Genomic DNA, 12,460 nt, shown 5'->3' with positions numbered 1-12,460 from the left:
TCAGCAAAAAAAAATACACAGAAATATACTTTATTGCTGAAAACATAGGCAGCATTGTCGCGTAAACTTTATCTACTGGACATAATGATACAGCTGTCTATTTCCCATATATGTCATTTATTTATTTTTAGAACTCCAGACAGTTTTTTCGATAGATGTATCATCATCATCATCTGCCTAGGCTTTCCAACTGTATTAGGGTCGGCATCTAGTATCAGCGGATGCAACTGGGCCAGTGTTTTACAAGGAGTGACCCCTTAGTAAGACTGTGTATCAGACTTAAATTCTGACTACCCGTAACGAGTGCCAAAGATATTCAAATGACAGCCGGGACCTACAATTTACCTTGCCCTCCGAAACACGATCATTGGTAACCAAGATATACCAAATACGTGAAAAAAATGTACAAATATTTAGATTGTTATTGTAATGTTAATTAAGTATTTATTTTTTCAAATTAAAAGTTGAGAGTAAAATTTATATGATAAAAACTTATAATGAGAAAATAAAATAAAAATGTCATGTAGGTATGCGACTACGACTTAGCTTTTGATAATTAAATATACATATACGCATAGTTTTGGTATTTTGTTCTTACAGAATGAGCTAGGTTTATTCAAAAACCATTAAAATATAAAGTAGGCTTTTTACATACAGGCGTAAAAAATATATTTATTCATCACTCAAACAAAAACTGGTATATACTAATAAATCAGCATGATACCTGTTTATTACATTTAGATATAGCCTATGTATACATTTATAATGAGCCGTCCGCTCCACTTGTTATCACAGTGTGCTTAGAGCCGCGAGGCGCCCCTGCCGTCACCATGTACGGAGCACTCCTCATTGTAGCGATCATCGTCATCATCGCACTCTCCGTCTCCGTCTACCAGAAGACCACCAACGCAATATGTCTCTCCAGAAGAAGACTAGAAGGCAAGACTGTCATAGTGACCGGAGGAACCGCAGGCATGGGTCTAGTGATAGCCACTGATCTAGCGCATAGAGGAGCCAGGACCATCATCGCCTGCCCATTCGAAGAAGAAGGAACAAACGCAAGGAAACAAATCATACAAGAAACTGGCAACCAGAATGTGGTGTTCAAACTCCTTGACTTAGCGTCTCTGCAGTCCGTCAGAGGATTCGCTTCAGACATCTTGAAAACAGAAGACAGGCTAGACATTCTATTGAACAATGCTGGAGTTGGTATTCCTGGAGATTTCCTCACGAATGACGGAATGAACTTTATAATGCAAGTAAACTATTACGGAACATTCCTGCTGACACTCCTACTGCTGCCTCTCCTGAAGAAGACAGGCAAGCCTGGCGAGGCGAGCAGGATCATCACGACTGCATCTGTTCTGCATATGGTAGGGTTCGTAGACGTCAACAATATATACAAAGCGAACCACTACTGGTCTAAAATTCATATTTACGGAAACAGCAAGATAAGCCTCGTATTGTTTGCAAATGAACTGACAAAGAAATTGAAAGGTTCCAACGTTGTGATTAATAATGTCGACCCTGGGGCAGTGGGTACGAGGATTTTTGATTCGACTAATATTGTTTTCGCGCCCATTCTTAGATTACTTTGCCTGATGTTCTACAAGAACCCGTGGCAAGGTGCGCAGACGGCCCTGCACGCCGCTCTGGACACGAAGGCGGGAGAGGTCAGCGGACAGTACTTCAAGAATTGTGAAATTAACAGAGCTGTGAGTCGTGCGTATTGTGATAAGACTGCTAAAGCTCTCTGGGAAGAGTCTGTGAGATTAGTGAAGTTAACTGACGAGGAATTGGAACAGTGCTTTAAGTCACTATAAGTAAATATGTGCTGTGAAATGTTTTTTTTTAAATAGGCCTAGTCCTAAATACGTCAATAGAGACTAAACTCGATGTATAAGGTAACACTACTAAGTCGTTTAATTATGTACTTGTAATAAAATAACTATTGATTAATGTTTTTTACGTGGCGAATTGGTGTATTTCACTATTTAATATTATATATATTTGATGAAGAAATACATAAATATACTTATATAATAAACAGCAAACATTTTATTGTGTCTTTGTACCCGAAAGTCCCCGAAACTACTAAAGCCATTTGAAAAATTATTTCAGTTTTGGAAAGCTACGCTCTTCTAGCCCGGTAGGGCAATAGTTCTCACGGGACACGCGTGAAACCCCGGCAAACAGTGAAAAATGAAATGTCTGAGTAATCAGACTTTTTTTTTATATGAAAGTGGTTGATCATCCCTTGGATGATAGTTTTGCGCATATAGCAACATACTCATCATCATCCTCCGAGCCTTTTCCCAATCATGTTGGGGTCGGCTTCCAGTCTAACCGGATTCAGCTGAGTACCAGTGCTTTACAAGAAGCGACTGCCTATCTGACCTCCTCAACCCAGTTACCCGGGCAACCCGATACCCCTTGGTTAGACTGGTGTCAGACTTACTGGCTTCTGACTACCCGTAACGACTGCCAAGGATGTTCAAACACATGTATATAGAAACATACTACGTCTAGTAAAAAACACTCGGTAAAAAAAATGTCCGGAAAACGAAATATTATAATTTTAATTTTCCATTGGATCTAAGAGTGATCAGCGATCACATCATACATAATTTTGAAATATTTTATTGATGCCTATAATGTTACTGGTTACAACTACACTATCTTCTTTTGAAGCTCGTTTTTATTAGGGTTCCGTAAACAAAGGGTAAAACGCCCTGCGTGCGCGAATAAGACTCGCCCTTGACCGGTTTTTTAGATTACTTATCAAGTGACACACAATACTTTAACTTGTTCTTAAACTTGTTCGTTAAGTATTTTATTGATCTAACGAGTTTTTAATAATATTTTTTTATCATTCTACGAAAGGTAGGTATATAGGTAGACAGATTACCTGTTCGATTGGCAGTAATCATAAAAAAGCATTTTTTTCAATCTTGAATGAAAAAAATATATTTGGGAAATAAAAAGTGACAGCCATCCTCATATCAGAATGGCTGTCACCTTTAAATTCATAAGGGTGTCATTGGGTAGCAACTAATGGTAGCTGGTAGCAATTAGGTAGCAACTCTCTATATGTATTTCGAGGGGATCGGTGAGAAGTGACAGCGATTCTGACGTTAGCCATTGTTTCAATCTTGCGCGAGTTATAATTTGTTTAGTCAATTTATCAATTGATAATCATTTTTCTGGCATCGTACGTTAATACAATAGTCAAACAATTTACATTATAATGCTAAGAGCTTGCGCACACTACAAATTTTTAGTAGGCCGATGGTTCATTTGGGCTCTTAAATCAGTATAAAGAGGAATGGAAACCGACTACTAGACCCACTAAAAACTTTGATTGTTTAGAAAAAATTAAAAATATGTATTATCAACTGTCAAATCGACAGTCGACAATCGACTAAAAGTTTGTAATGTGCGCACGCACTAATTCCATCCATTTTACAATCAGGACTAGTGATTAAAGTAATTACATACTTCATGTTTATGTAGGAACAGTATTATTTGAGGGTCGCGAAGGTTATCGGCAGAAAAAAATAACTTAGATAGAAATGGACTTTATTCCTAAGAAGATACGCAACATTGTTGCTTAAACCTATCAACTGGACACAATGATAAAGCTGTCTGATTCCATAATATTTGTTTATTCTAAATACTCCAGGCAGTTTTTTCGATATAAGTACCTAAAAGCTTCCTGAGCACTAGAATTTTACGAACAAAGTATATCCCAAACATCATCATCATCATCTGCCTAGTCTTTTCCCAACTATGTAAACCCTTACAGCTTCTAGTCTAACCAGAGGCAATTGAGTATTGAGTACCAGTGTTTCACAAGGAGCGACTACTATCTACTTATCCTCCACAACCCAGTTACCCGGGCAAACCACTGCCCCTCGGTAAAACTGGATATCAAACTTGCTAGCTTCTGATTATCCGTAACCACTGCCAAAGAAGTCAAAATGACAGCCGGAACCTACGGTTTATCGTGCCCTTCGAAACATGATGATTAGTGTCCAAGACAAACCAAATGCCTCAAACAAAATGTATAAATATTTAGATCATTTTAGGATAATGTTAATTACTTATTTATTGATAGTCGAGACTAAAAATAAAAACAGTGATAATAATATCTGATACTAAGTAAGGGAAAACTGAGATCTCCCAAAAAACATTTTCATGACAAATGTTGTAAATAAGTAATCAGATATGCTGTCGAGCTTAGTTTTCTAACTCTCACGTCATGCCAGTTCTAAATCTATAACCCCTAATTTTACAGTTAGTTTGCGGTGAAATACTTGACTATGATAAATGTCAACCGCGCGAAAAGAATTTATGAACTCGAACCTCAGTCAATATGAGTGGTTTGACCATTTTACCATAGGTACTACAAATGCTATTGTATGACAGAAAAACTAAACATTGATGAATAGATATTTAAGTTGAAATCCATACACAAAATAATGGCCAAGCCGTTCATTTTGACTGAGGTGTAGGGTGATATTTATTATTTTATTGATTAATAAGATAGTGTACATTATACTAGTGTACGACTTCTACTTACCTTTTTATACGTCGCTTAATTGAATCTACGTATTGGTTGGTAACACTGGTCAACAAATTATTTTTTTTTTTTTGGTGCAAAGGTGAAATAAACAATTTCTTGTACAATTTCTTGTAGAATATTTGATACGTAATCGAAGTCCAGAACATAAAGTTGCACAAGCACGTAGGGATTTAGAGATATAAAATAAATAAAATAAAATAAAAAGCCTTTATTGTTGAAACTGATACAGAATGTTTACAATCTCTATACCCCTCCTAAATTACCAAAAACGCGTTTTTTTTATGAAATTTGATGTAATTTTTTGGGAACAGAATTTTCTAGTAATTTTTAACTAAAGCATTATATAGTACTACTTTCCCCGCATTAACCCCATTTTAATTTATATTTTTGCAAGTTGTCTTTCTCAATATATACCATTTTATATCTAAAGTGAAGTTTTTTCATACTAACAGGCCAAATAAAATATAGGGAAGATCGAACTATCGTAGCTGTATACTTATTTCATGAAAATTTAAACTCTTAGCGTTCGAAATAAAAATGAATTTCAATCGGGAAGAGTAGTACTATATAATGCTATAGATAGAAACTAAAAAACAATTTTGCTATCCTTCAAAAAAATCGTCAATATCGTTAAAAACACGTTTTTGGTACTTTAAGAGGGGTATATCTCTAAATCCCGACGTGCTAGCGCAACTTTATGTTCTGGACTTCGATTACGTATCAAATAATCAATAAGAAATTATATATTTCACCTTTGCACCAAAAATGCTGTTGACCAGTGTAATTATTATTTTTCGTATCGAGTGAGCTGTAGGTTTAATGTCGGGACACCTTTTCACACACGGTCGGTTAGCCCCACGCTAAGTTATTAATTAACTTGTGTTATGGGTGCTAACACAACTGATAAACTACATATAGCTACATATATACATATTTATAACACCCAGACCACGACCAACAAGCATGCTCATCACACAAATGTCGATCGAACCGGGAATCGAACCCGGGACCTCAGATTCGGCAGTCCGGCTTGGTGACCTTTGCGCCACAGAGGTCCACCACCACAGGGTTTAACCACTTCTTATAGATACAGTGCGCAGTAGGTTTAATCACTCAATAAGCCTATCAAAATATATACAGTCATGGACACATAATTAAAGACACCCCCGACTCGAAGTGAAATAAACAGTTATGGTACTGAGATGAGCTTAAGCACGGTATAAAATGTAATGTAATTATTATTAAAACAAATATTACATTGTGTTCCTTAAATTAAGGACAAAAAATATTTACTGTCTTTAATACTTTAGATAAAACGCTTTATGGGAACTAAACACTAACTTTTGTAGCGGATACTTGGCTGGTCAGCTAATTAAAGACAGTAAATGGAAGATATAGAAATAGTCGCCATACCTTTTTTCAAGTGAGTAAAATATTTATGAGAACTCAAATTAGGTAATAATTTAGGTTTCCTTTATTAACATTTTTCATTTCAGTCCAATCAATACGACTTAAACAAAATTTCTGGTAAGTAAAATGTTTTAGGCTTTTTTAAATAAAGTTTTATCATACGGATTCATTCATACCACTTGAACTGTAATAAGAACATGGTAATAAAATTATTATTAAAGATGCCTTGTTAATGCACTAAAAAAGTCGAGGTTTGAGAACAACTGAAAACCGCCGTCAAGGAAAACTTATCCGCATTAACAGACTTCACGGTGGTGTTATAACGAAAATAGAGAACCATTAATATTATTCGGTACTGTTTTTTCGGAGTCATTTGATGCTAAAAGGACGAAAATTGTGTCTGCAGAACTTTAGGATAACACTCGGGCCGGGAAAACCTGTAGTGCAAAGTGTTTCGGAAGATGTTACTTTTGGAAAAGCACCGCACGTCCATACTGTAGTTGGCGTTTTCTAGCAAAGGTGAAAGTTGCTCTGAACAAGTATTGAAAAATGATTTTTTTATCTGATAAAACAAAGGGATTTGAAGAATTCTAAAAAAATAATTGATTTTAGTCACTTCCAAAACATGTGATGTAACCAAAGTACACCAAGAAAGTTCTCAAACGTAGGAGGCGAAAATGTTATAGTGTGGCTAGTCACCACTGTTTAGTGAAAGACCCTTCAGAGAGGTATTATTAAAAATAGGCGAATTCAAATACTATAATATTTCATAAACAAGCATATCGTTATAAGCTAAGCATAATTTACCGGTCATTAGGCCTTTCCAAATTAGAAAAGCTCTGAAAAACACTGCAAGGGTAGTAAAAATGACTCTTTAATCGGGCAACTTATGGCGGCTTTGGTTTGGCCTATTGCAAATCCAATGAAATAAAAACTGTTAATAGGCGAAAAATACTGTGGCAATAAGTTATACATGGAACATCGATCAATTTTACACAGATTTTAATTAAGCATGGAAGAAAATCCCCTTAGCGACTTTTACAAAACTGACTGCTTGCTTGTTCAGGGATGTCGTACCTACTGTTATTGAGGTAAAATGAAATAAACCAAATATTAATACATATTGGAATGTTTAATTATAGTGTAGGGAATGTTGTTGTAGAAAGGTAACTCCTATTTCTCGTACTCCTAACTATTTCTTCCTCTGAGCAAATGGAGTGTCTTTTATTAGATGGCCAGGCTTCGTTATGGATCATACCGCCCGGGATTCGGATAAAGCGAAAAAAATACTAGGGGCGGGGGATTATTAAATATAGTCATTAGTTTTAACATTTCACAATGCCTTCTTAAATATTTTAAAATAGAAAAGAAAGTTCCCACGGCAATGTAAAAAAAGAAATACAGATGAAATGCCCCGATAAGTAAAGATTCTAACAGTGTCTTTAATTACGTGTCCATGACTGTAAATACAGTTACAGTTACAGCCTTTTTATCGTCCCACTGCTGGGCACACGCGGAGAAGAATTGAGCATTAAAATATATAAATAGAGTAGATTTTTTTCATACAGGCGTAAAATAACAATTAATTTTGATTAGAATTATATATTCATCATTCAAACAAAAACTTGTATTAGTTATACCTGTTTACGTTTACTACATTAAGATATAGTCTATGTATACATTTATAATGAGCCGTCCGCTCCACTTGTTATCACAGTGTGCTTAGAGCCGCGAGGCGCCCCTGCCGTCACCATGTACGGAGCACTCCTCATTGTAGCGATCATCGTCATCATCGCACTCTCCGTCTCCGTCTACCAGAAGACCACCAACGCAATATGTCTCTCCAGAAGAAGACTAGAAGGCAAGACTGTCATAGTGACCGGAGGAACCGCAGGCATGGGTCTAGTGATAGCCACTGATCTAGCGCATAGAGGGGCCAGGACCATCATCGCCTGCCCATTCGAAGAAGAAGGAACAAACGCAAGGAAACAAATCATACAAGAAACTGGCAACCAGAATGTGGTGTTCAAACTCCTTGACTTAGCGTCTCTGCAGTCCGTCAGAGGATTCGCTTCAGACATCTTGAAAACAGAAGACAGGCTAGACATTCTATTGAACAATGCTGGAGTTGGTATTCCTGGAGATTTCCTCACGAAGGACGGAATGAACTTTATAATGCAAGTAAACTATTACGGAACATTCCTCCTCACACTCCTACTGCTGCCTCTCCTGAAGAAGACAGGCAAGCCTGGCGAGGCGAGCAGGATCATCACGACTGCATCATTCCTGCATATGGTAGGGTTCGTAGATGTAAACAATATATACAAGGCAAACCACTACTGGTCTAAAATTCATATTTATGGAAACAGCAAGATATGCCTCGTGTTGTTTGCAAATGAACTGACGAAGAGATTGAAAGGTTCCAACGTTGTGATTAATAATGTCGACCCTGGGGCAGTGGGTACGAGAATTTTTGATTCGACTAATATTGTTTTCGCGCCCATTCTTAGATTACTTTGCCTGATGTTCTACAAGAACCCGTGGCAAGGTGCGCAGACGGCCCTGCACGCCGCTCTAGACACGAAGGCGGGAGAGGTCAGCGGACAGTACTTCAAGAATTGTGAAATAAACAGAGCTGTGAGTCGTGCGTATTGTGATAAGATTGCTAAAGCTCTCTGGGAAGAGTCTGTGAGATTAGTGAAGTTAACTGACGAGGAAGTGGAACAGTGCTTTAAGTCATTATAAGTAAAAATGGGAAGTGAAGTGCTCTTTGCAATAGGCCTAATCCTTAACACATCGAAAGAGCCTATACTCAATGTATAGGTAACACTAGTATGTTCTGTTGATGTCCTTGTTCCAATGCAGCAAGTTATTATTTCGATTAGATCATTAAGAATTTACCAAGTATTTTATATAGTCTTGAATTATTTGACATTGTTAGTCTAAAAAATTAACGTGAATAATAATTTGATTACCTACGGTTGAGTTACACTTTTTTGTGTAGCCACTTAAAATTGCAAATTATGTTAACTAATGACAAAAGAATCATTTTAGTTTTAATTACTCGTAAGTACATGCCCATTGTTAAATCTTTTTTACATTTTGAACTGATGTATTTCACTATATAAATAGCATTAGTTTTATTTCTTGCCTGAGTATAAATAAATGGATTATTTTTATATCTTTTATTAAGTAACCTTGGCAAGCGCGTTCCAAATTCATAGCAAATTATGAAGCAGACAGCATTGAAACTGATTTAATTACGTATAGATACTATTACATACTTATTTCTTGGTATCGTGTCTGAATCCAATAAAGGAAACGCGAGCCTATCATACGTACTGAAGGTAGAAATACTTATATTGGTGGGATGTAGGATATCATTACATGACCCCCTCTCGCTTGGCAGTCTAACCAAGGGGTATTGGGTTGCCCGGGTAACTGGGTTGAGGGGGTCAGATAGGGCAGTCGCTCCTTGTAAAGCACTGGTACTCAGCTACGTCCGGTTAGACTGGAAGCCGACCCCAACATAGTTGGGAAAAATGCTCGGAGAATTATGACCCCCTCTCGCTGTGGATGCAGCGTGAGGGAGTGTTAGACGCTTACTGACTAAAATCCATCATGTTCCTTCTGGAGCTTTACCAGGATCGCGGTAACTCTCGCACTATCCCACTGCCCCGGCAGGCAGGTTTGAGCTACACTATAACATTAAGATAATTTAAGATTTAAACACAAATTGATGGCATCATCTTTACCGGTTCAGATACGTTAGTCTTCATTAAAAATGTATATATGTGTAGTTTATAATTAACGCATACAAAATATTATAACCTTTTAAAATTTTCCAATGATAATTAATAATCTGTTAGGCAAGCGTCGTCAGAAAGGTGTATCACTGAAATATAAAATAAAATAAATATTTTTATAACACTGAACTTTAGTCCCCAAATAATAATATTGATTAGAACTTTTATTGGGATCGGCTTCCAGTCTGACCGGATTGAGTTTTTTATATAAACTAATTGCCTATTGGTCCTCTATAAATAACCCAACTATTAGGTAATACTAAAAAACACATGCTAACAGTTTCCTTTTCCACTTCGTAATTTATTTTATACGTTTGCACTCACATAATAGATATTTTTGAATGTGTTTATCATTAGGTAATTCTTAACCCCTAGGTCAAAGTCAAAAGTTTTTATTTCAAATAGGCATTTGTCGTCTTTCATAAAAAATCGAAACGGCAAAAAACTCTATGAACACTCTTCTCAAAAATATAGTATTGTTTACTAAGTATCAGTTTTTAACTAGTTAAAGATTCAAGTAATTAACACAAAAAGTTAAATTATTAAATTAATAGGGCCAGTACCAAGGCCAACTTACGTAGTTACGTAGTTAAATAACGTAATAAGTATATTGAAAAACATGTTACCATAGGTCGTTGAAAAAAATATGGTAAGCAGGAATTCAAGTTAGTAACAAAATAAATTTTACCAAATTTTTATTTTCATATAATATATACATACTTACTAAATTAACATTAAAATTACCTCCTTTATAAAGATCTGACAAAGCGACTTGCTGACCCTTCAAGAAAACCAAGGGCTGCGGTTTCTATTTTGGTCAAAAGTTAAGCATTGCCATCCAACGTGGCAATGCTGCCAGCCTCTTGGGTACACTATATGTATGAAGAGTATTTCGACGCCATCTTTTAATTATTATAGAACAAATAATGATTTATTTTAATGTCATCAGTATATTTAGGATCATACTTAACAATAGATATTTATATAGACCTAGTAGACGATCGGAAGACAGTAAAGGTAAGCCTGAAACCGCGCGGACCCGCTGAAAGCAGTTTAAGTGTAACAAAATATTTTGTTTTCGGTAGTATTACCTACTTCTGTTTTCATTTTATTCGACTTCGATAAAGATATTACATCTCAATTCAAGGTGACATTGGTTAACACGTATCTTGTTATTACTTATCTATACGGAACTTGCTTACGGATTTGACGGACAAACTTTTAACGGCTATAATAAATAGTAGTTTTTTGTGTAGTTTTTAAAGAAAACTGGTACAAGGTTTGGTCAATCGTTTCAAATAGCTACGCCGTAAGACTATTTTTGTGTGTGTGTGCTTTTTATAAGCTACGACGCTACTAAATATTACTAAATTAATAAACATGTTGGCTATTTATAAAAACCTACTACACTTAAATCTATACTAATATTATAAAGCTGAAGAGTTTGTTTGTTTGAACGCGCTAATCTCAGGAACTACTGGTCCGATTTGAAAATTTCTTTCAGTGTTAGATAGCCCATTTATCGAGGAAGGCTACTTTTTATCCCGGTACGGGAAGTAGTTCCCACGGGATGCGGGTGAAACCGCTGGCAGAACGAAGATAAAGACGAAACCGTTTTTTGTTTGTTTGTACACTCAAGACTCCGAAACTACTGAACCGATTTGAAAAATTCTTTCACTGTTGGAAAGCTACACTCTTTCCGACTAACATAGGCTATATTTTCTCCTGGTACGTTCGGTAGTTCCCGATTGACGCCGGTGAAACCGCGGGCAAACGGCTAATAAGCTGTATTTTGCCCGAGTACAGACAGAAGTTCCCTCGGAACGCGGGTGAACTCTCTAATAAATAGCTACTATATTATATGTACCTACGAATATAATTATACTAAGTTATTCGATTATTTTTTGACGCACTTTTCACCTAAAGTAGTGCCAGTAACCCCTAATTAATACATGTGACCTCATCACGATTCATAAGCGTGAAGGTTATCAAAGTACCTAATCAGCTTATTAAGTTATTAGTGAAATTATGCCCTAGGTATACAAACCTAATGGTTAGTAATTCCATTAAATTCCGTACATTAGCAGTCATTATTTAAGTACACATGTTAATGTTAGTGACTAATAAAGGACAAGTCTGTTGCGATAAAGTGCCTATAACGTCTAAATTTCATACTTACCTACATCATCATCATCTGCCCAGCCTTTTCCCAACTATGTAGGTGTCGGCTTCCAGTCTAACTGGATGCAGCTGAGTACCAGTGTTTTACATGTGGTGACTGCTATCTGTCTTTCTAACCCAGTAACCCGGGCAACCCAATCCTCCTTGGTTAGATTAGTGTCAGACTTACTAGCTTCTGACTACCCGTAACGACTGCAAAAAATGTTCTAATGGCAGCTGGAACCTACAGATTATCGTGCCCTCCGAAAACGCAATTCATTAGACAACTTAATCTATAATATAAAAATGAATCGCAAAAAGGTGTTGGTAAGCGCATAACTCAACAACGCCTGGACCAATTTGGCTAATTCTTTTTTTGTTGTGTTTGTTATTGTTAGGAGAAGGTTCTTATGAAAAAAAAAATAGGGTAAAGTAGAGAAGTCAGTTGACGGGAGCGAAGCCACGGGCAAAAGCTAGTAACAACTATAAAACTTAAATT

The 12,460-nt window shown here is 36.4% G+C and overlaps 2 protein-coding genes across 2 annotated transcripts; both read left to right on the top strand.

The window, feature by feature from the left end:
* Positions 1 to 783: 783 nt before the first annotated feature.
* Positions 784 to 2,061, top strand: LOC124630406 (dehydrogenase/reductase SDR family member 13-like). Its single transcript, XM_047164298.1, has one exon. The coding sequence runs from the start codon at positions 831 to 833 to the stop codon at positions 1,821 to 1,823; it is 993 nt and encodes a 330-aa protein (XP_047020254.1). The 5' UTR covers positions 784 to 830; the 3' UTR covers positions 1,824 to 2,061.
* Positions 2,062 to 7,702: 5,641 nt separating this feature from the next.
* LOC124630422 (dehydrogenase/reductase SDR family member 13-like) lies at positions 7,703 to 9,174 on the top strand. The gene has a single exon (XM_047164323.1). It carries the CDS (start codon positions 7,748 to 7,750, stop codon positions 8,738 to 8,740), a length of 993 nt encoding a protein of 330 aa, XP_047020279.1. The 5' UTR covers positions 7,703 to 7,747; the 3' UTR covers positions 8,741 to 9,174.
* Positions 9,175 to 12,460: the final 3,286 nt, after the last annotated feature.

This window comes from Helicoverpa zea, chromosome 5 (genome assembly GCF_022581195.2).
Source record: "Helicoverpa zea isolate HzStark_Cry1AcR chromosome 5, ilHelZeax1.1, whole genome shotgun sequence".
In the NCBI taxonomy this organism is placed as follows: domain Eukaryota; kingdom Metazoa; phylum Arthropoda; class Insecta; order Lepidoptera; family Noctuidae; genus Helicoverpa; species Helicoverpa zea.
This window is presented reverse-complemented; position numbering and strand designations above follow the sequence as displayed.